Raw genomic sequence first — 24,440 nt, forward strand, 5'->3', positions numbered from 1 at the left:
TCAAAAGGGTTGAATTCTGAGAGGATGTATCGATAGGACAAGAAGAATGCTCGTTAGACGGCAACAAATACCTACTGTAATGTCCTTGAAAATGCAGGGGATTAATACTAAAAACGATTAGCAAGATCTTGACCATGATATACCACAAATTCAGTAAGAACAGTTGCTTTTGGAACAACCAGAATCAGTGGTATAGCATGCTGACCCTATAGAACAGCAAGCTGTTAATGTAGATTCGCAGGTTGAACAACCAGCAAATCTTGATCATTGGGTCCTTAGGTTGACCAGAGAGCAAAGATAGTCAAATAGGTTTGTTTTTAGTGTGAATTATGTGGCTTATTATGTCATGTTAGATTATGGTGAGCTGTCATGCTTCTAGGAAGCTATGGATAGAAAAGACAACAAGAAATGGCATAAGTCTATGCTGCCAGACATGGAATCTCTCTCTATGCTGCCAGACATGGAATCTCTCATGACAAATGGCACTTGGGATTTGGTGCATATACCTAAAGGGCAGAAAGTGCTACCATGCAAATGGGTTTACAAAATGAAAGTCACCGTTGGTTCTTTGCCAAAGTACAAGGCACGAGTGGTTGCTAAAGGGTACAAGCAAGAACATGGATTGATTTTGATGAAATCTATTCTCCTGTAGTCAAAATGACTACTTTGCGAACCATTTTGGGCTTGGTTGCATTTGAAGATATCAAACTCATACAGATGGATATCAAGACAGCCTTCTTACATAGTGATCTACGTGAGGAGATCTATATGCAACAACTTGAGGGTTTTGTGGCAAAGGGGAAATAGCACGTGGTATGTAAACTCAATAAGAGTTTGTATGGGCTGAAATAGGCACCACGAGAATGGTATCATAGATTTGATACATTTATGCAATCTCAAGGATTCCATTGATCTTAAGTTGATCACTGCTTATATACCAAGAAGGTGGCAGATAGCAGCCTTATTCTCTTGGTTTTGTATGTGGATGAGATACTGATTGGAGATAGGGATGTTCATGCCTTGGACTCCTTGAAGCAAAGCTTACACAGTAGCTTTGATATGAAGGATCTTGGTGAGGCCAATCATATTCTTGGCATGTGTATACTCAGGGACAGATCGAAGGGTCTTCTCTATCTGTCACCGCAAGAGTATATTACTAAGGTTTTGCACTGTTTTAATATGGAGGGGCCAGGGGAAGTCATTGGTGTATCGTTGCCTCCATATGTGAAACTTAGTGCATATGACAGCTCTACATTGGATGATGGAAAGGTTGAGATGGCCAAGATTCCTTATGCTTGAATTGTTGGTAGCTTGATGTATGCTATGGTTGCTATATATCTTGACATTGCATTTGTGGTGGGAGTGGTTTGTAGGTACATGGCATATCTTGGCAAAAAACATTGGGAAGCAGTGAAGGGTATTACTTAAGGGCACAAAGGATTTGTGTATGTGCTTTGGGAAGTAGAACTCATTTGCTGTTGGCTTCATGGATGCAAACTATACTGGTCATCTTGACTGCAGGAAGTCTACTTCAAGATACGTGCTCACGTTCATAGAGGGAGCGGCCTCTTGGATATCCAGGCTGTAAAAGTGTGTTGCATTGTCTACTATAGAGGTAGAGTATGTGGTTGCCATTGAGGCATGCAAAGAGACTTTATGGGTTTTACGTTTGGTGAGAGAACTTGGCATTATAGAGGTTCCTATCCTCCATTGTGATAGTTAGAGTGCTATCATGCTAGCATGAAATCCTGTCTTTCATGCAAAGACAAAGCACATATAGGTGAAGTATCATTTTATCAGGGATGTACTTGACAGCAAGAGCATTGAGCTTGTCAAGGTACATATAGATGATAACCTTGCAGACCTTCTCATGAAGGGCCTTCCAGGAGAATGGTTTGCTCATTGCCGCCAGATGATGAGGGTTGGATAGTATATGTGTACTTCAGCTTTGTACATACATAGACTTAGCTGATTCTTTCCTCTATCTTTAGGCACGTTGCCTTTAGGCGGGAGGTTGTTGGGAATAAAGGCTCACCGTGCCTTTTACAGTGTTTAGGTGTGCACGCACCCTTACACTTGTACTTTACATATATTATCAAAACCTAAAGTGGTATACTTAGTCATTGTACCAAAAACTGAGTGTCGGGCTGTCACTCTCTCTTCTCACTCTCTACTTTGAACTCTGCACTCACTCCCTCTCTCACCGTGCTTATCTTAGTAGTTGTACTTTATCTAGATCCTCGTGCACACTTGTCGTCAATAATTGGGGTGGACCATCTTGTAAAGAAATACTTGTCTACAGATAACAAACACAATTGTATGACAAGCACAAATTGATAACAAACACAACTGTATGATAAGCATAGATTGATAAAGAACACTATTAGGGTTAGGCTAACTTAGAGACAATGAATACTGAAGATGAATAACGAGTGAATGAAGAGATACGATGCTTAATGCAACAATCACACTATGCAAAGTGAATATTGACCCTTGAACTCCTGTGTCTCTAGGACTGGAGCAGAGAGTATGAGTTGGAGAGTGTGTTGTACTTTGATGGACCCCAAATTGTGGCAAATAGCCCCTAGAGAAGTGTGGCACCAGCAAACGCCATCCATGAAGGCGGGATCAATGTCAGATAGGGCAGACGGAAACGTAATCAGCAAAATGCAGGTTGGATACTGATCTGGCAGTTGCGCAACTGCAAAAATCTGCAAACGCAGATACTTTGATGATGTGGCAGTGTAGGTGACAGCAGAAACCAGCAAATGCAGGTCTGGCTGATTACATGGCAAGCTGTTGATAGGAGATCAAGTCCAGACACAGGCAGCAACAATTCATTTGGCAATAAATGAAGGCTGAAAATAGGTTGCCTGCAATAGATAAATTAAGGAGGTAGGAAAGTAAGAGTAGGAATGTGCAATAGAAGAGAGAAGATAGGCTAGAGTGTGGCTCGCAAGAATCAATGGATACACAAGGGGGAAGTGTAGTAGACCTGTTGTTAATGTCACCGTTATTTGAATCGGAGAAAGGCTCCATGATTTGTTGGATCGGATAGTCTCTAGGGAAAGTGGGGTTAATTGCTTTTGATTGAGCACTAGATGTAGAGCACTAGATGTAGATGACAAGCACATACTGATAATAAGAACATAGTTAGGGCTAGGATAACTCAGAGACAATGAGCACCGAAGATGAATAATGGATGAATGAATATATATGATGCTCAATGCAACAAACACACTATGCAAAGTGAATACCGACCTTTGAACTCTTTTGTCTTTAGGACAAGCAGAAAGTATGAGTTGGAGAGTTTGTTGTACTTTAACAAATATCGAGTTACAATGGACAGCCTCCTAAGACACCTACAGGGAATGATGAGATATGGACTATCATTTACAGGTTTAGCAAACAAGCCCATTTCATTCTGGGTGAGGAAGAAAATAAAGGCTGATCATATGGTATGGTTGTTTTTGCAACACATCTTTAAGTATCATGGTATGCGAGAGTTGATCGTTAGTGATCGAGACCCCTGGATGGCCAGTTTATTTTGGAAGGGGTTGTTTGAGAATATGGGCATCATGTTGAAATTCTCATCCTTCCATTTGCAGACATATGGTCAGTGTGAGGAAGCAAATTCCACAATGTTAGATCTTTTGAGGTGCTATGTTTTAGATCACAAGACATAGTGGGAGCACTATTTGCCCTTGGTTGAGTTTGCTTACAACAACATAGTGTATAGATCTATGAGCAAAGCTCCATTTAAGGTGGTTGAGCGTGGCAAGAAGGTACCATCTATTCTGCAAACTAAGGATAAAATCTTTGAGGTTGATCATTATGTGGAAAACTTGGATGTAGCCTATGCAAAGATAAAATATGCACTTCAAAGATTGCAAGAAAAGTAAAAGAGGGCAGTTGATCGTCACAGATGTGCTTTGCAGTTTGCAGAGGGTGATTAAGTATTGCTACATTTTGAAAAGGCAAGGCTGAAAAAAGATGAAAGGAAGAGAAAGATTGTATTGGAAGTTGAGTATGAGATACTATGGGCCCTTCCTGGAATTGGAGAAGATCAGGGATGTGGCATATCGGCTGAAATTACCTCCACATTGGCGGATATACAATGCCTTTCATGTTAGATTGTTGAGGCCTTTTCATGGTGATGTGCCAGAGTATATGTCTACTGAAATTCAGCCTGAGGTTGAGTTGGATGAGATTTTAGTACCCGAGCAGATTTTGGCACATAAGGAAAGAAAGGTCAAAGGTAAAGTTTCCAAGAGATACTTGGTGAAATTTTAGAATCATTCATCAACGGATGCCAAACGGATGGAAGTGGATGACTTGGCAGACCATCCTCAGTTGTTGCAACTTTACCTATATGCCTTTTAGTTAGAGCCGACTTTAGTTCGGACTCCATCAGGTTCAGTAGAGCAAGGATCCAAAGTATTGTCTGATGCTCAAGGGGGAGGTAGCACTTCCATTCCTCTAGTTATGGACTACTCCTGTATGTGGTGGATCTCGGATGTATTTAGTATGCATCCAAGGTACACACTGATAATATGTTTTCCATGAGGTCATGTCATGAGGACATGTATTTTATAAAGCCTCACTTAACATGTGGATTAATTTTTAATTACATGGTTAAATAAATGTTGCACATGTGAGGTGTAATTGGGGTTAGAGTAAATTTATGAGCCCAGGACTCTAGGAAATCACAGGATGTCAAAGGCAAAAGTTGCTATAAGTTATGGCCTATTTATTTGGGCTCCTTCTCACATTCAATCATTCATCACTTGTAGATCTAGTGCATGCCTTGGTGGAGAGAGTAGCCGGTGCCTGTTCCCACACAGCTAGTGACTCACTATTGTACATGGCTATCTCGTGTTTGGTATATGGATTTCATTTTCTGAGCATTCTTATGAGTTCTCTTCTTTGCAGTGTCTTTTGTCTTATGTTCAGTAGTTTATTTCAGCACTTGTTTATGCTTCCATTGTTGCATCCACTTCTGATACTTTAAAGTAGCTAAAGCACGTGGAGTGGGGTCACTAGAATGAGATGGAAAACCTTCCTTGTAATAGCAAGGCAGACTCATGCTCAAGTAGCATTAATTGCATGTGTGGAAAGTGATGGTAGAATTAGGCAATTTGTAGCATTTGTTGGATGAAGGTAAGATCCCTATGAACAATTAGAATTGTTGCTTGGCCCTTAGGCCTCCTTGTATACTTTCTCAACTTGCAATACTTAGCACTATAAATCTTATTATGTGATTGTACACTTGCCTTGCTAATTCTCTAGGGTTTGTAGATTGTTTTACCCTTCAATAATGAAGGAATCCACGTATAGAAGTCCTACAACTGCTAATGCCTAGAACGTTGCTCTTGCATGAATGTCATCTAGAGCACAAATGTTAAGGACCCTGAGGCAAGGAACCCAATATCAAACTTGACCCAAAGCGTCGTCTTGCTAAAATGATGCCGTGCTCTCCTATACCAAGGAAAAGAATTAGTCCAATTGAGGTGTAGACCTGCCCCATTATAATTGTAGGTGTCAATAAAGTACTCAAATAGGTGAACGATCCTCTTGGGAGCACTTTTTGATGGGTATTACTAGTAATGTGATGATGGTTACATATGGTATGGTCATTCAAGCATATCCATGGAGAGGTGCTATTGTTGTTTGATGCGAAGTGTAATACTCAAATAGGTATACCTTGTGTCCACCATGTAGTTGGTACCTCACTTGATAAGCAACTCGAGTTAGTGCGTGCCTAATGATTGTGACTTGTGCTTCTTTGCCTAGCTTTTGAGAAGGCTTAGAAGTGCCAAAGGGGGTGGAAATGTGGGGGCTGAGGAGGTGGGTTGGAGATTTATCACTCGTGGGGTTGGTGAATTTCTTTTCTTTTGAGCTGTTCTTTTTGTATGGTTGATCAATTTTGTTTTAGCTAAACATGTTTGGGTAAAAGTTCTGTGTGTTATAGTGTAGATGCTGTGCTTTTTTTTGTAAGTTATTTTTGTAAGTCCATACTTGTGCTAACTACATTCTTATCTTGCAAGGAGAGAGAAGAAATTGCAAAAAAGAAAAGACACAGAAAACATAAAGAAAGAAGGAGAAAACACAAGCTAAGCCATTCAAAATATAGTTCTGATGAAGGTGGCGATGATGAGAAAAAACAGAGACATAAGGATGGAAAACAATTGAAGAAGAAGAAGATACAACATACAGATAGTTCTGATGATGATGGAAGTACTTCTAGTGATCATAAACAACTTAGATCCTCCAAACATGGGAAAAAGAAAAAAAAATTTTATGATTCAGATCTCTCGTTTGGAAGTGGAACAGAAAGTGAAGAATTCGGTATGCATGCTTTTCCATCTTTTCATCATCCATGTGTTGTTGCTGAAGTTTAAAGGCTATGCTCACATTGATGAGACTTGTTTTGTTTTTGTATACCGTAATAGTATTCGCTTTCATGCAAGCTAAAATTTTTCTGAAGCACTTGAGAGCATGTCCTTGAAACAAAAAGTCCTATTCTTCCTTAAAGTAGAATTGCCTATGCATGCTTTTCCTTCTCTTATGCATGGTCCTCCAGGATAGTTGTCTATTGCTGCACAAGTTCCCGGTGCACCATCTATTCCACAGGTTTCATCCTATCCCCCACCCACTTTTTTGGTAGTTCCCTCGTACCTCCCATCTCTTTTAGAGAGGGACAATATTGGTGATGTGACGGTGGACTTTGTGGCCTCTAGCGTTTCAAAGGGGGATTCCTAGGATCATGAGGAGCTTCTTTATTTTGGCAGTCTACATCCATGGACTTCACAATGCTGGCACTCTTCCTGTCACCTTCAGATTCACATCTTCTTAGGCCTTCAGCCACATCGAGGATTTGAGAGGGGGTGTTAGCAGTCTTGTTTGCCATGCACTGTTATCTCTTGCCTATTAGCCTCTGTTTGAGTCATATGGGGACATTAGGAGCTTTGACATTCTGTCATGTGTTTTGACAAAGAAGGCAGCTCTATTTGGACTATGCATTTCTTTTTCAGTCAGATTAGTGTGCATTTCCTTTGTCAGTGTGTATTTCTTTCATCTGCAAGGTGTCCATCAGTCAGTGCAGCCCTTGTAGGTGCAATCAGCCCCTGACTGCTGTGATTTTCCCAGAGGTGCCACATCAGCTTTTTTTTTTTTTTTTTTTTTTTGGAGGGTTTTTTTTGGGTGCTATTCATGCAGTTGGCCAGCGTTTAATGCAGTTGGACTGCATATTTATGGCCTTATTTTGGCAGGTCAGCCAGTTTTGGTGGATTTTGGCTATTTATAGCCCCACTTGGCAGTGCTCTGTTATTCATTCTTCCTTCTCCTCTGCAGGTGCACACTCGGAGTTGGGTGTTCTCCGTCATTTGCAAGGGCTGCTGGCTGCCCACTCAGTCTCCATTACTGTCTCTGTCACTGTCACCGTCTTCAGTGCTGTCATCGTTTTCCAGCCTGATCCGCTGCCCTCACTGATGCTTTGGGCTGTGTGCAAGGACTGATCAGTCCATTATTGTATTCAGCGTTCTTTCCAGATTCAGTGCAGATTTCTCTTTCATTCCTGCTGTCTTCTCTCTTCTCCTTTTCTCTCTAGGTTCGTGTGCCTCTTCCGTTGCACACTCTCACAGGTAGTGGGTAGATCTTCTCAAACCATGGGCAGATATGATCTCTCCATCTGTTGTGCCTAGGACAGACACTGCTGATGCATGCACACTGCAAGGGCTTGAAACCAGCAGAGGGAGATAGAGAATGACATGAAATGACATGGACAATCTGTGAGCAGATATGAGATCCCCATCTGATGTCCCTAGGATGGTCACCGCTGATGCATGCAAAGGATTGATGGACATGCACACTGCTAGAGGTTCAAATGTCACGGCCAAATGTCTAGATGAGGCTCACAACCGAGAGATAAACATAGAGAATAACATGATTGTTAACTATAAGTCTAATAGCTTTTGTAAGATGCAGAGGAGATATAAGAGACAATGTTCATAGGAAAATGACACAGGCCTCAGGAGGTATGGAGGAGAGCCCTCATGAAGACAAGGTGTCCCCATGTTTGTATATTTCTGCCTTTAAATGCACTTATCCCACTTGCGTATGAATCCTATGCAAGCCATCTCCTAACCATTCAAGCATGCATTGGATGTCTTCCAATGCCTAATTGTTAGATGTCCAAGTGCTGAGTGCTCACCATGGCTTGTTGCCATGTTAGAACTATAGTCATGGCATCTTTTGTTGCTAAATTTGGTTTTTTTGTGAAAGTGTCCTAGTTCCCCATTCCATTTTGCTGGAGCCCTCCATTGCCAACCAGGTTTCCAACGTGAAATGTGTCTTAATGGTCAATGGGACAGAGACTCTCTGGCAGTAGCAAAGAAAGAGCTTTGTTAAGCAGCAAATGGATGGCTTTCTGTTTATATTATGTAGTGTGGGGTAGTCAGGCTGATGACAAAAATGCTCTGTGGGAGATGGGAGAAACTATGTAATATGGGGCAATTTGAAGCACATGAGGAGGGGGGAGATGCACCTTCGTCCATGTAGTTGCACATATGATTTGGCATTATAGTCCCCTTGATTGGCTTTTTACACAGCCCTTATGTTAGACTATCTGGTTTAATCTTAGGATGCATCTTATGTATGAACAAGGTTGTAATATACTTTTAGCTTGGTCTCTTTTTATTGAGATTCTTGGGAAAAAAGGAAGGCATGAATGAGAGATGAGGAGCCATATATCATTATTTGTGACAACAATAATGCTTAATTCAGTATGAAAGATAGGCTAGAGGTGAACCATACCAGCACACATAAAAATCTGTTCCATGCCAAGTGCTAGCACCCCAAAGGGAAACTGTTCTGTAAAAAATGCAGTTGGAGATACCAAGATAAGTATGGTAGGATGCCACTATGAAACACATTCGGAATGATTATAGAAGGTTTCTTCTTCTAGGAGTTCACTTTCTCATGCTGATGAAAACCACTTGTAGCAAAGCTGAAATATAATATATTTTTTTCTTTGTACACAATCCTTTTGCAGTAGTGTGACATTATGATTAATAACAAAACTGGAGCTGAAAGCAGTGATATTCGCGTAAGCCTTACCTTTGTAATATTGAATTTTTTCCTTGTTTCGAGAAGGCTATATATGAGGACGAGATATCATCATGGAATTCTCATTTGGAAGATCACCACAAGAATTACATTCCTTCAGTAGAAAAATGCAAGTCCAGTTTTGAAGTTGTTCGATATAAGCATCTTTAAGGCTACTTTTATATTTGAAAGCCTTCTTATTTGTATACAGACCAACAATGGAGTACAAGCCTCTTGAAAGCATCCATTTGACAATGAAGGCCTCGTTTTATGTCTTGGACTTTTAGAATTGACTTTTATTTCTTCTGCCTGTAGCTTTAAATAAGTTGGTTGCTGCAAGTTTTTATTTGTATATTATGTGGTTTGGTGGTCTTTTAAACATTGTACAAAGGGGTTGATTTAGAACTGCTGGCTGGTTACCAAAGTAGACAATGGTGGTCCTTTCTGTTTTCTTTGCAGACCGTGAAGCAGATGTCACTATCAATAAGGACGAATCCATTGCTGGACGAAAAGCGGTGGGATTAGAATGGATGGTAAAGCCACCATCACCTCCAATAAAAAAGGCAGAAACAGAGAGACCTTCTGTAGAAGAGGTAAACTTGGTCAGTTCATAAAGTGATTTGTGTTCCATAAATTTTGAAGCGTTACTGATGCACTTGGCTTTGCAGAAGCCACAGTTGAATCCAAAAGAGCTGAATCTCTACCTGAAGGATGGTGGGAATGGGTATCCCTTGGATAGTACTGATCAGATGGCTAGTGGGAAAAGTAGTCTTGTTCCTACACATGTTGTTGGTGACGGTGGTCTTAGTTGGAGGTTGAAAGCCTTGAAAAGGGCCAAAGAACAGGCAGAACGTGAAGGATGCAAGCTTGATCAAGTATGTTATAAGTGGTGACTTTAACTCAGTGTACAGTGTAACTATATGACTTAATACATTTTTATTTCTGTTGTCATTCAGCACTATCTTATAAATTTATATTTTCTTGTTTTCTGTGAAGGTTTTGGAGGAACGATGGGGTTCGCTGGGTGAAATGACTGCTAGTGTTGTGGGAAGGAGAGCAGCACATGCAAATGCTCACTTGCATGCGATCAAGGATAGAAAACGTAATTTAAGTGATGCAAGGTTGGAAAAAATTGATGGACTTGATGGAGGCGATGCTGGTCAGCAAGCTACTGGAAAGAAAGTCTACACTGAAAACAGGAAGTATCTGCAAGGCATCAGTGTACGTGATCCAAGAATGAAGGCGCCAAAAGTTGGTGATGCTTTGTTATGGAAAACAAGTAGAAGTGGATTGGACCATTCAATGCGGCCAGAGGACACAGACATTGTTCGGGAAGCTGCTGCTTGTTTGAATAAGTTTGATAATGATGGAAGCTTTTTAAAGAATTTTAACAAACAAGCTGCAGATCCAGATCCTCAACTTGAACAAAAAAGTGAACCTATCAAGTTTATTGATGCTACTGACGAGGAGGGAGTACAAAGAGATGTTTCCAATGTCAGCATGTCTACCACAACAACAAACATATCCTTTGAAGGGATGAGCGCAAACCAGCTGGCTGCGAAAGCACTTCAGTTACGGTTGCAGGGAAAGTGCAAGGAAGCTGATGAACTTATGGTGAGTCCTACAATCACAATAGTTTAATTTGGCAGTATGCTGTGCCTATTGAGCAGCCCCTTGGACCATAAGAGTTGCCAGTTAGTTTACCACATTCATTTAGATACTGATACATAATAAGGAGGTTTCCTGGTCATATTGGCTGAACATCATCTTGCCCAAAATGATTGTTTTTGAATTAGTTCATTGTCTCCATAAAGTACATTCCTGTACATCTTTCAGCTCTCTCTATGAAGTGCATGTACGTGGAAACTTTGACCAATTCTTATTGTTAAGCTTATTTAGTGGCATTGCAATTCATGCAGCAGAGTCAAGCACAGAACTTGAAACAAGTAGAAGCTTATCATTTGGAGGATTCACAAGGCAGGAGAGATATAAGGTACAACAGCATGCTCAAACCTGTTGAGTTGAGCTTGATGATACTAATTGCACAAGAAAGACATGCCAAAATGGTACTGAAAGGGTCGTCCTGTGGTGACCTTGAAAATTTCGATGATTGATTAGTTTTATTCAAAGTTGAAGTACTTAATCTGTCTCTATTATCTATAATATCAAAGTTATAATGCATAGTTTTTTAACTGGTGAAAGTGGCTTGAGGCGTGTGCCTGCTTGCCTTAAGGTTATGACATGAAACAACCGGTGTTACATGACTATTGTCATTTGTTTAAACGTTGGAGAAACAGGATATTTCAATAATTTTAGTGTCCCAGGCTGTGCAAACATTTAAACAATCAATTATGGATACAAGAATCACTCTTAGACATGGGTAGGAAAGCACAAAGGACAAGTATTAGCTGACCAACTAGCATGGAAGCCTTCGTAAAGGGCCTTGTTGAATAGGTGGGCTAGGACTGGCAACAAGTTACAACATGTCTTTGGCCTATGAGAGGTGCTCTGCCACCAGTCCATCATGGTCTTGTGCTCAACCATTTTGGAGTTTGCCAATGACTGCAGATGTGCTGAAGAAGGTGGTGGAGGTGGGTGGGTATACACTTTGATGGTTGGGGGGAAGGAGGCTGTTGAGGCACCCGGTAGAGCGAGGTAGCATGTGTGGCATGTCTCTGGTAATAGGGAAATGGGCCTTGGGATCTTGAAATGCCTTCCATGCCACCTTGTTGCCCTTCCCCAAGAATAGCTAATAAAACTCATGCTCTAACTTGGCTAGGTATGTCCTCTTCTTCCTTCGCACTGAGCGGTGAAAGTTCGTGTGTGCATGGCCATGTGTATAGATCCCTCGTGTTTCCTCCTCTTGGAGGTGAGCACGAGTTTCCTAGCATTCCTCATCATACTAGCTATTCTATGGGACATTCTTGCTCCAAGGTATGAGAGAAGGGCGACTATAGGGAAATACATGGTAGGTGAGGTATGGTGTGTGGAAGCAAGTTGTGTCATGAACTCCTACAAGGGTATGTGTGGATCCATGTCCTAGAAAGCCCAGTACAGATGGTTGGAGTAGGGACTTGCTATCTCTCTAGTAAAATGATACTTGGGGGATCATTGAGAACATCTCCATGGTGGAGATGAATCATATTGGTAGGTGATGCTGAAATGGAGGCAAACATGAACTTCAGCTACTGCAAAGGGACGTGGGGAGATTGTAAAGACTCTATACGTGGGATGCGAGGTAAGGATCCTATAGGTAATCCATTGTGCTTACTCCAAGCCTTTGTGTAGGTCTTGTAGAGGGGCCTCCTCTCAATTATCTAGATGCATGCTTATGACGAAAGCATGTGAGAGCATCTGATCTTGGCCATCTGGCCAAGCTATTAAGAATGGCTAGTGCATGTGCCCCTCGTAGAGCCAAGAGGTAGTCTCCATAGTTTGTGCACTCTGCTGTGTTTTGTGATGTCTTGTTGGGTCCCATCTTCTCCAATGCTAGCTTTCTATACATAGGGTCCTTGCTCTCCAAGAATAGTACTTGTCTCTATCACATGCATGAATTAAAATCCCCAGCTTATATCCTCTATGCTGGAGCAATGTACAATATCCTCATATATTGTAGGCTGTGTGCAACCTTCTCCCTCCTCAAAGGGCACCAATGTTGCTATTGACAGCTTTCTCGGCCAAATTGGTGCAGAAATTGCTTGCTTTAATGAGAGATTGGGTCACTACTGAAGCTTGAGAGTCACGTTGGTCAGAGCAACTAGTGGCCAAGTGAATAGGTAGTGTAGGGCTATCTTTGAGAGCAAGTACTAAAGAATAAGTTGCTGGTTAAGGATCACTTGTGGCTGAAACTCTTCAGATTAGAATCAGGTTCTTTGTATCCAATTGAACTCTTCCTATAAATCTTAAAGAAATAATGCAAGGGGTGCCAAGCTCTTGGGCCAATCTGTGTTTTTTTGTCTTGTAGTAGGAGCTATATGACATGTGACTTATTGCTCAGAGAGAGAGAGAGAGAGAGAGAGAGAGAGAGAGAGAGAGAGATGGTTTCTTCTGCACCTCGGAATCAGTCTACTAGGAAAGTATATTCGGACGGTCCAAAGGGTCCACTAGCTAAGTTGGCTTTTGATACTAGAGGTAATGTGATTACCCCATGGGATCGTCGTTATCCCTGCTCCACCCCCAAGATAGTGGATATTCCGTCTACCTCTAAAGCAGGCCGTCAGAACTCTTTTGCCGTATTGGCTGATTTTTTGGATGAGGGAGTCCTTGACATTCTAGCAAACAAGGTTAAATCGAGGCAAGCTATGCCTCATTCCTGATTTTCTTTTGAATACACATGAAGATAGCCACGTGGAATGTGCGGGGCATTTGTTCTCGCCATAAGCAACATGCCATGTGGACTGTATTGCATGAGAATCAGTGGGATGTCTTGTGTGCTGTTGAGCAGAAGAGTCACGGTGAAGCAGGAAAAGTTGTGGATTGTCATGGGTTTCTCTTGTTTTACGCAGGGACACATGCCATGCATTATTCTGGTGTCCTTATGATTGTATATGAGAAATATCAGCCAGTTCTTATTAAAAATGATGTACATGGCCGTTTTGTGGTGATTGAAGTTTTATTTGAAGGAGAGATCTTATGGTTGCTGGGCCTCTATGCTCCGAATGACCTGTTATCCCGCCGTGGAATACTTTGCAGACCTCCTTGTCACTTGGCAGACGGGGTTTTTTGATGGGGGATTTTAATATGTGTGTTGATTCTTCACAGTCCACATATGAACATTCCGTGATGGACGCTTCGGAAAGTCGTGTGTGAAATGCTTTTGCTCTTGCTGTACTTAAGCAAGATCTCTGGTCTTGGCTCTACCATTTTTCTACAGGGTTTACTTTCCATTCTGCGCAGTATGCAACTACATGGTCGCGGTTGGACCGCATGTACATCATGCAGGATAATGATTTTCTTCCTGAGATGCTGGAAATGAAAGTGTTGCAGCAATATACCTTGTCGGACCATTTCCCTCTACAGTTTGAGATACTTGCACAACCCATTGCACCTTTTAAGCAATTCCTGGATAGACTTCCTTTACGCTTCAACTCCTCTTATTTGAAGCATTCAATCTTTCAGGGCTACATGCAACAATTGATTGATCGATTTTTATTGGACTTCGCTGCTGAGGGCAATGCTTCTTTTGAACGATTGCTCTCTAATGTGCAGCGGGTTGCTCGGCAGTATGGGATCCATCATGCCTCTCTTTGTCGGCGGCGTCGGCATGTAGCGGAGGACTTATTGGCTTTGGTTCGTTCTTTGCTAGGGGACACTCCAGATGATGTATTCCTGCTGTCATTGGCAATGCGTTTGGCTGATCTTATTAAAGAGTTTCAGTTGAAATCTTATCAGCGGGCCAAATTGCAAAATTTGATTGAGAATTTGTAAGATAGTGCTTGTCAGACGCATAAGTTCTTTTGAGCTCTACATGCATCTCCTGCTCGAGAAAATATGACTAGACTCCAGGATCTTGAAGGTCGAATGGTCATTGATCCACAGACTATAGTGAATATGTGCAAGAATTATTTTATAGACCTTCTTGGTTCTTCTCCTTCCCCTCTGACCAAGTTCCTCATGCACGTTCATTTTTCTATGATTTGGTCCGCAATCAGGTTCCACTTGATATGCAAACTACTTTGGAGACAGATATTTGTGAGACGAAGGTTATGGATGTTCTCTTACATCTGCCCAAGGATAAAAGTCTGGGTTGGGATGGTCTCAACAATGAATTTTTTGAGATTTTTGCTACCCAACTAGTGAAACCATTATCGGCTATGTTTTAGCAGGTTTGGGAAACGGGGTTCATGCCTTCCTTATGGAAAGAAGGTCTTATCAAATTGCTTCCAAAAGTCCCTTCGCCATCAATGTTGAAACATTGGAGACCAATTTCTTTGATGGGTTCGATGTATAGAATCTTTTCCAAAGTGATGGTGAATCGGCTCCACAAGCAACTTCCGGCCATTGTGCATCCTCTTCAATATGGTTTCATTAAGGGCTGCAACATTCTGCACAATATCTTAAATGTGCAAATGGCTATTGATTATGCAAGGCACTCTAATCAGCAAGTGGTATTGATTCAATTGGATCTAGAAAAAGCTTTTCATTATTTAGACTGGTCTTTCATTGCAGAACTTATGTCTGCTATGGGCTTTGGTACTCGGATGTCCTGCTTGATCCACACCATTAGTACTGCGGCTTCTTCGCGAGTTATGCTAAATGGTGGTGTTACCGAGCCATTTGTCCTTGCACGCTCTCTGAGACAAGGTTGCCCTTTGAGTCCTCTCTTCTTTGCCCTTGTGACTTATCCGGTTCTTTCGATGTTATCTTCTATGGCAGCTTCTACTTAGTTGGTTGGATTGTTCCTTCCTTTTGGACAGCACTTCATTACTCAATCTTTGGCTGATGACAGCTTTATGATTTTGTGTGCAGACAAGGACAATCTTCGCAAAGCATTAGATGTTTGGACGCTCTTTGGTCATGCTTATGGTCTTCATATCAATGCTTTCAAATCAGCCATTCTCAGTTGCACGGAGTCTGATTTACAGTCATTGGATTGGCAGGGACAGGTTGTTCCCCGTGGTTCCATTGTAAGGCATCTTGGGTACCCTTTGGGTGTTGATGTTCGGCCAAAGCAACTTCTCAAGTGGATTTCACAGAAACTAGCAGCTAAGTTTGGCCCTTCCATGTTCGTCTCAAAGTGGCTCAGACAATTATGTTGCCAATGCTCACATATTTCTTGCCATTGCTGCCTTGGACTACTACTACTTTGAATGCTCTCACTCAACACATTTATTTCATGTTATGGAAGAAGGATTCCTTGCAGGTAGGCATTTTATGGATTTCTTGGTCGCATACGTGTAACCCCAAACGCATGGGTGGTGGGGCTATTTTGGATGCCGAAACTCATATGTTGGCACTTCGTTGGTCTCTTTTTCGTGCCATGTGCGTGGATTATCACTCGTGGGTTGTTATAGCCCGTTATTTTCTTGAGGATCACGGGCTTCTGCATGGTAATACACAAATTCGGAGCTCCTGGTGGCATGCAGATTCTCGGTTTTCTAGTCCTTTCTCATCCCTGCTTGTTCATTTAGTCTGCTCCTGGAAATTGGTTCCCTAGAAGGAGCGTTGGCATTCAGCGGAGGACCGCTTACATACTAATTCTTTTCAACTGGAATTGTTGGCAGCTTCGCGATTACTTTCTTGGGAAGGCAAACATGAGCTCAGGCCAAAATTTAACCGCATGGCACATTTGGGCTTGACTTCAGTTTGCAGATGCCACCCTTGCCAGTCGTAACGTCTTGATATCCTTTTGTACAGTCAGGAGGCTTTTTAGAATCCCTCGTGGATACCATGATTTATGGGAACAGCTTTTGTCAGTGCTCCATAGTAGGCAACCCTTTCCTGCCCTTGCTTTGGATTGTCCTTGGCAGGACTAGGACCTTGCTGGTCGGTTGAATTTGGAAAAGGCCTCAGCTAACTAGGTGTATCATCTTCTGATTAAAGACCATCAATGGCTGGTTACTAAAGCTAATACTGTATTGGGATTTCGGAAATATCAATCATGGTGGAAGACAACTGTGATGGAGGGCTGGTTGAACAAGACACCTTTCAAATGCAAGGTTTTTCTTTGGAGGGTGATGATTGGTGGTCTTCCGCTTGCTTCAGCCCTTTCCAAGCGTCGAATCTCTAATGGCCATTGTTTCTTTTGCGCCACTACTGTGGAATCGGCCCATCATCGATTTATTTCGTGCCCTCTCGCTAAGAATATTTGGTCGCTCTTGTCAGCAGTTTGGCGAGGAGTAGTTGGCTTCTCGCTAAGCCCTTTTGATTGGGTTTTTGTATGACCGAAATACCCCACACCGGCACAGTCGCATATGAAAATCTTGTTTCACTTTCTTAGATACTGGGGATGCTGGCACAATTGGACCACTCGGAATGCCTTTCTTTTTGATTCGGCTTGTAATGTGCCGGCACATATTGTGAGGCTTAAAGGTCTCTTGCATTGGCAGCTAGATCTGATTCGGCACTCTGGCTTACTCCCTTGGGAGGACTTACTTTCTTGGGATATGGCAATTTCCTTTGCGTCTTTGCCATGACTTTTGTAACTCTTTTGTAGTTTAGTACTGGGCCTTTACACATGATGGCTTAGTGTCATCGTGTATCTTGTAATCAAGTAAACTTGTACCTTTTTTTCGTAATTAATACAATTACCTTTTATGAAAAAAGAGAGAGAGAGAGAGGAGTCGTTGAGTTCTGCCCTCTCCATGATCAGACAGAAGGACCAGGACTGCTGTGGGCGGGTGCTGTTATTCAGCCGGACAGTCATAGGTGCTGCCAGTCTGGACTCTGTCCATGATCTCTTCAACCGTGGGGGGGGGGGGGGGGGGAGTGAACCAACTAGCGGGAGCAGTTTAAACAGGAGGTTTCTGACACAGCAGAAAGAATTCTGTGATACAGCAGAGGTGTGACCTCAGCAGTGTGAGACACAGGCACACAGAGGTGCAGATTTCTAACACAGCAGACAGAGATCTGTGATACAGCAGACACAGAGAGAGAGAGAGAGACGGTTGAGCTTTTATCATGGATAATTTGCAGGTGTCAAGTGATATTGATGTGGCTTTTCTTGACCAGCATATTGGGCACGGGGATGAGAACGAATCAGTTGAGTCGAATGGTGACTCTTTGGCTGAGGATTCTGGTCGGTTGATGGAAGGGTATGAGATGGGAAAACACTGTAAGATGATGGTTGATGAACCGGTTTTGTGTGCTCTTGTTTTGCCTCAGCAAGGTGTTCGTGTTTCTTGCTCGCAGGTTGATGAGTCTTTCCAGTTCATGCTTGCCACTGCCAACAATCTTATGTTTGATTATGTTCATGCTAATGAGGGTAAAGCGAGCTCTTTACTGGAGGCGGATCATGTGGTTGCTGTCATGGGAAGTGACCTAGTATTACAACAGATTACTGCCTTTCATGTGAGAGAGCAGCCATCCTTTATTTTATGGGCAGGACTCCTTTGATTGCTTGGATTCACGCATGGCTGCAGTCCATGCTTGTGAGTGATGATGCACGTCATGATGATGTTCTTGGGTAAGTGCAGGCTCCTCTTGTGGAAGAGATTTATGATGGGGTTTTTGAGCTCAAATGGGGGACATTTGTTGAACACTGCTCTCGATGTGGCCAATTGGGCCCTTTTATTTTTGAATGTGATAGTAGCCCTAAGGTTTTGCAGCGTTCTTTGGACCTTGACATGGATATGCAAGAGCGTGATCCCCAACCTTTGACTTAGTAGCAAGATGTTTCTGCTCCTGTGCCTCTTGCCCTGCATGGACATGATAATGGAAATAAGGATGTTTCCTAGGTTGGTATTGAGCGTGAGTTGCATTCAGCTGGTGGGGCTTTGCCTCCTTAGGATGAGTCCTAGGTCATTGTGGCTAGACGCAAAGCCCGACAGGAATCTTGTTCGACTCCTGCTCACCCATCTCCTCAGCTAGTTACTTAGACTTTTCAACGCAGAGGTAGGGGTTTTTACATGAAACCTCAATCTTTGCATGTACGTGTAGTTGATGTGGTTGATAAAAGTGCTTTTGATTTTGCTTTGTGCTTTGATGCTCATGGGAGGCTTTTGCCCCCTTCAGATGTTTTCCATTCTCAGCAACAATAATTTCCTTCTCGTGCTTCTATTGCTAGTTTGCAGAGGGTGGATCTCATGGATGTGATCCATAGTGAGATGGAGAGATTTCAGGCTGCTGAAGCTACAGATGTTAAAGGGAAAGCAGTGGTTTAGTAGTTCTCTCTCTTTTTGTTTATCATGAGACTTGCTTTATGGAATGTTAAAGGCATTTCTTTTGGCAGTAAGCAGTATTGGGTATGGACAATGGGAAAAAACTCAACCCCGTCACGTCGTGCGCTACCCCCCCGCCTCGTTTGTTTGTTGCGATGTGCGGATTCAGTGCCATTGCCTAGGCCTCATCCATCGCTACTCCCCCGCTTGGGCCATCCCTATTGCCAGGGCCACCGCCATCGCGTGCGCCCCATCCCCATCCCCCTCGCCATTGCCAGGACACCATCGCCACCGCCTGGCTTCTCCGCGCCGCCTACGTCTCCCCCTCGTCGCTGCCCGCGCCCCTGCCTATTCTTTCCCCCCTTCGCCCCCTGCGTGTCGCCTCGCCTAGAGGCCTGACTCTTAATCAGTCTGTCACACCACCTCCATCGATAACAGAAATTCGCTCCCTCCCCCCTCCCCTTTTTTTTCGCCATCAACATCTCTCTCCCCCTCCTCCAATTGCTCCCTCCTCTTGCAGCAACTCCCTCTCCAGTAGCACAGTAGCGTGATAGGTAGTTTCTCCTAAAAGGGATGCGCAATGGAAACCTATGGTTAGACGCGGATGCACTCAGCGAGTGCTCCCTAGTTAAACACCTTGTGCGTAGTCCTCTCTGAGGAGTAGCTCTTAGCTGTCCGAGCTAAGGAGCTGGAGCTAATGGAAACAACGATTTATAGTCAGGTAGTAGGACATTCCCCAGCTAGGGTCCAGCTTCGGGATTGGCTTCACTCCACGCTGCGCATCGGCACAACGCATATCGTGGAGGCAGTCCTATTGGACCAAGGGACCTTCATGGTCCGACTCAGCTCGGCAGACGCAGCTCACGAGTTACTTGCCAGTTCACCATATGCGTCCACGAAGGGGGTCATATACATGGTCCCTTGGTACAGTGGCTTTACTGTGGAGGCGTTTGCACTCCACAACAGGTTTCTTCGGCACCCAGTCATCCTTCTTTTCCCCGGCTTGGGGATTGAGTATCGCCACTTGGTGGAAGACTTAAGACTTTGGACGGCTCTTCGGCACTGTCCTTCCCGCATCTTTCGCAGATGCAGTGACAGCGGTAGGAGTCCCAAAGGTAGGGGTGGCAGCGAAAGAGGTCAAGAATATCCCACAGTTTCTAGAGATTGAGACAGATAGGCACTCCTTTAGGCAGCAGGTAATTGTGATTGGGCAACTAGGACAATGCTTGCGCTGCCACGATTTTGGGCATCAAGACAGTAGTCTGCACGTGCTTCGGAGCCAAGGTGGCTCCGCCCACAGGTTCGAAGGTGGATGCTGACGGCTTCACACGGGTCCAGAGACGACAGAGAGAGACGGCAAGGGGGGGCGCAGCCAACTCCTCAGACCCAGCCTTGTGAGCAGGGTGTTGGCGGGCGAGTGACCCCCTCTCGGCAGAGCACTCCACAAACCCCCCTATCCGTTTCACCTGATAGGACCGCAACCCCCCACATTTTCCACCCGCGCCACAGTCTGGCTCACCTGCGTTCCCAATACACACCACCACCCACCCCCCCACAGTCTGGTTCGTAAGTCAAGGAGGGGCAAGGTCCATCTACTAGCACCACCGGATGGACCAAACTACGCCTTTTTTCTCGAGTCCTCTCACTCAGGGGAGTGGACGACTACACAGATTGAGGAGGAGTTGAAGATTCAGGTGGCAGATCACATCTCCCAGTAGATGGGAGAGGAAGGATTAGCACTGTTTGCACAACAATGGCCAGGTTGCATGATGGACATCAACTGGTGGGCTGGTGCCGAGGTCCCACACTTGAGCATTATCTTTCGAGCCCCTCCATAGTGGAGAGTTCCGAGGGACGTGATTGAGTGGCCCTCGGCATAGGTGGCCCGTTTCTACTAGTGTACAGAGTCGCGATTCTCGGCATGGCTGATAGATGTATTGATAGTACCATCTGGAGTATCTATCACCCCTATGGTTCGGCCGAGGGCCACCATGGGGGATTGGAGTTCACCATCCAAACCGGCGGCAAAGCGCACTTGCATGCCTCATAGTCTCTCTTCCTCATTAGCAGCATCCACACCGAACAGATGCCTGTTCGGTTAGTCACAGGTTTCCCCATGAGCTTACATATTGCATCCTGGAATGTGAATAGTTTCCACTACAGTCGGGCACGTGGTTCCAGGAAGTTGATTGTTCGGCAGGAGTTGCAGTCTGCCCTTGCCGGACACGGATCGACATCCTGCTTCTGCAGGAGCACAAGCTCACCCACACCCAGGTTCAACAGGTTGGGAAGGTACTTCCGGGCAGCTCGTACACTTACTGGGAGCACGCCATAGGTGCCCACGGTAGGAATAGAGACGTATGCACCTCTATCGGCCCGAATCTCACCACCTATGTATGAGACCACGGGACAATAGTGGCAGGAAGGGTTCTATGGATCAGATTGGATATTGGGGACTCGTGTATTGGAGTCCTCAATGTCTATGCCCTTACGGAGGTTAGGGCACGCAGTAGGTTCTGGGTGGAGATCGTAGCTGGACTCCCAGAGGTTGACTCCTGGATTGTTAGAGGAGATTTCAACAACTTGGAGGCCTTGGAGGACCAGCAGGGTAGAGGCAGAAACTACCAGGGCATGGCTGGGGAGGAGCAGGAGGCATGGGAGGTCTTTTTGCTTGCAGTCGGAGCACGTGATGCCTAGAAAGACCTTGCCTTCCATAGGAGGGAGAGGTCGTTGGACTTCTCCTGGGGATACAGGCGGCTAGGTGGAGTCCTGCTGGAGTGGTTGGACAGGTTTTATGTGGGAGAGTGGGGAGGCTTTCGTAGAGGCCAGATTGAGCAGTTGGCAGGCACCATGTTATCTAATCATTGCCCGGTTCTCCTGACACTTGACCGCCTAGTATCCGTCCTAGACACACGATCCTGTCGGATCTTTGACTCGATTTATAGGAGGGAGGAGGTGACGAGACAGATAGAGCAAATTTGGACTAGAGAGTGGGACAAGAGGGACCGGATAGCAGAGGAGGTTGCAGAGGTCCTAGCCGAGTCAAGCAGAATCTACCAAGAGACAGCCATACAGGCCAGACAATAGTGCTGGGAGGAGAGAGCACTCTGGCGGGACCTTGCAGCCACGCAGAGATTATTGCAGGAGGCACCAGGGGATTCCACCCTCCATGCACAAGAGGTGCGCGCGCGTGCAGCCATTGCTGGCCTAGAGGACAGGCGCCGCACCTGAGCAGCCTTTTGGGCACGGAAGGGAGACACGATGTGTAGGGAATTCTTCCAAGTGCACCAGCCCCACACCGTGGGAGAGCAGATACGCAACCTTCGGGATCAGTATGGGAGGACCTGTTCTAGCCCAGGTGAGATGATGGAGATTGCCACCGACTACTACATGTGCCTTTTCCAGCAGGAGACAGCTTCAGCTAGAGGACAGAGATAAAGACAACATGTATGGAATCACATCCCGTCCTTCGTCACAAAGGAGATGGGACACTCCCTCCTAGCTCCCTTCACAGAGAAGGAACTAGAGGAGGCTTTCCATACACAGGATGGGTAGTAGAAATGCGTGGGGGAGGATGGCCTCTCTAAGGCCTTCTTCACTACCTACTAGGAAGTGGTGAAGGATCCCCTACTGAGGGATTTCTAGGAGATCTTCACCTCAGGACAGATGCCAGGGAGTCTCTCGGCAAGCCTTATCAGTCTTCTCCCCAAAAGGGGGAGACCGGTTGGAGCTATCCTAGTGGAGACCGATCACCTTATTGTTAGTGGCCTATAAGGCACTGGCAAAGATGATTGGTAGGCAATTATGCCCGTGCTTCTTGATATCATTCATGACACACAGACAGGCTTTGTCCAGGATAGGAGCATCCTAGACAATGTATTTACCATCTTTGAGGCGATAGAGTGAGCTCAGCACAGTGGGCAGAAACTGGCAGTGCTACTCTTGGATTTCGAGAAAGCTTAGGACAGGGTGGATTGGGATTTCCTAGAGGGCACCATGGTGAAATTGGGATTCCCCCACGCTTGGATTCGTGGGGTCTTCGGCCTGTACAGATTGGCCACCAGTAGGGTTCTCATAGGCGGAAGGCGAGGAGAGGAGTTTCGGCTGGAGAGATCGGTTTGACAGGGTTGCCCCTTGGCCTCATACATGTTCCTACTCTTCGCAGAGGCGATGTCTTACTTCCTCAGGTCACGTGTGAGCGGATTACACGGCCTTCGACTTCCAGTGAGAGAGGAGACTGAGCTGTTAGACTCGGAGTACGCAGATGATACAAGCCTCTACATAGAGGATGATGAGTTGATGTTGGAAAGAGTGAGGCTGGCTCTTGACATGTTCTGCTTTGCAGCGGGAGCAAAAATCAACTGTCAAAAGTCGGTTGGTTTCGTCACAGACCCGAACTCCAACACAGAGTGGGGCGTCCACCTAGGATTTAGATGGGTGAGCATAGGGCAGACCGCCGTCCGATACCTAGGGTTCCAGGTGGGACTCGACATCACTCCTGCCCAGCAGTTTCTTCTTGTTCTTGATTCTATTAAGAGGAAACTGACCTACTGGAGCACGGTTCGTCTCTCACTAGCCGGTCGAGCCTTGGTGGTTAACCAGGTCCTCCTAGTGACAGCTTGGTACATCGCCTCATGTTGGTGCTTCTCCTCATCGTGCGTAGGGCAGCTTTGCCACCTAGTGCGGAATTTCCTTTGGTCTAGGTCTGATGGCTCCAGGGACTCCAAGGCCAAGGTGGCGTGGGCAACCATACGACATAGATCAGAGGGAGGGCTTGGGATCATAGACCCAGAGTATTAGAGTATGGCCCTCTTGGGCAAGCTAGTTATCCGCAGTCTCACACTAGGCGAGCAGACCTGGAAGGTCTTACTACAGGAGGTCCTTTAGGATTGTAAACCGAGGCTTGGTGGTGAGTGGAGGCCGTCCCTGAGATGGATCTTCACGTCAACCTAGATTCCCCGGCCCCCCCTCCCCCTCCCCCCGCCCCCCCCCCCCCCCCCCCCCCCCACCCCCAAAGATCACCTTTCCTTTGCAGCCTACTCTGTGTGTAGCAGGGCCTTCGTAAGGCCCTAATCTAGAGCCCCCCAGGATGCCAGGAGGAAATAAACCGTCGGCTGGTGATCTGGAACCTCTAGGTCAAAGATTAGGAATGGGCACAGATAGGTGAGCTTCCCCACATCTAGTGGGCTGGGTGGGAGGCCGGCCTGGCTCATTCCATCAGGACATGGCGGGAGGTGTATAGGATGGCGGACGAGGAGGTGCTGCAGCGAGTATTAGGTTGCCCGAGGGAAGTGGAGTTGAGGAGAAGAGAGATAGATCTAGCAATATCTTCGGAGTGGCTTGCCCCCCTGATACGAGAACCAATAGAGCCCGGGGAGGTATGGGCAGCTAGGTTCTCACCAACACGCATCCCCCTTCAGGTGGCAAGTAGAGTGGGCAGCGCCCCGCAGGGGACTTTCTTTGGCGTTCAGGAGGGGGGACGTCTGGCCCTTGACAGAGGGCAGCAGGATGAGGGGA

At 45.1% G+C, this 24,440-nt stretch overlaps 1 protein-coding gene across 4 annotated transcripts in view; it reads left to right on the forward strand.

The window, feature by feature from the left end:
* The window catches only part of LOC148035756 (CwfJ-like family protein), a 173,869-nt gene that overhangs the window by 108,288 nt on the left and 41,141 nt on the right, over positions 1 to 24,440 (forward strand). For 2 of the 4 annotated variants that reach the window (XM_087677771.1, XM_087677770.1), the window contains 5 exons: positions 6,048 to 6,348; positions 9,565 to 9,698; positions 9,774 to 9,980; positions 10,102 to 10,719; positions 11,025 to 11,098. In XM_087677771.1, the coding sequence (XP_087533897.1) occupies positions 6,048 to 6,348; positions 9,565 to 9,698; positions 9,774 to 9,980; positions 10,102 to 10,719; positions 11,025 to 11,098 (1,334 nt within the window). The remainder of the gene's footprint in view (positions 1 to 6,047; positions 6,349 to 9,564; positions 9,699 to 9,773; positions 9,981 to 10,101; positions 10,720 to 11,024; positions 11,099 to 24,440) is intronic. The other 2 variants (XM_087677772.1, XM_087677773.1) reach the window with 2 other exon arrangements.

The sequence above is a fragment of the Lygodium microphyllum genome, chromosome 5 (genome assembly GCF_053477565.2).
Source record: "Lygodium microphyllum isolate KBCC chromosome 5, Lygodium_microphyllum_v1.1.10, whole genome shotgun sequence".
Classification (NCBI taxonomy): domain Eukaryota; kingdom Viridiplantae; phylum Streptophyta; class Polypodiopsida; order Schizaeales; family Lygodiaceae; genus Lygodium; species Lygodium microphyllum.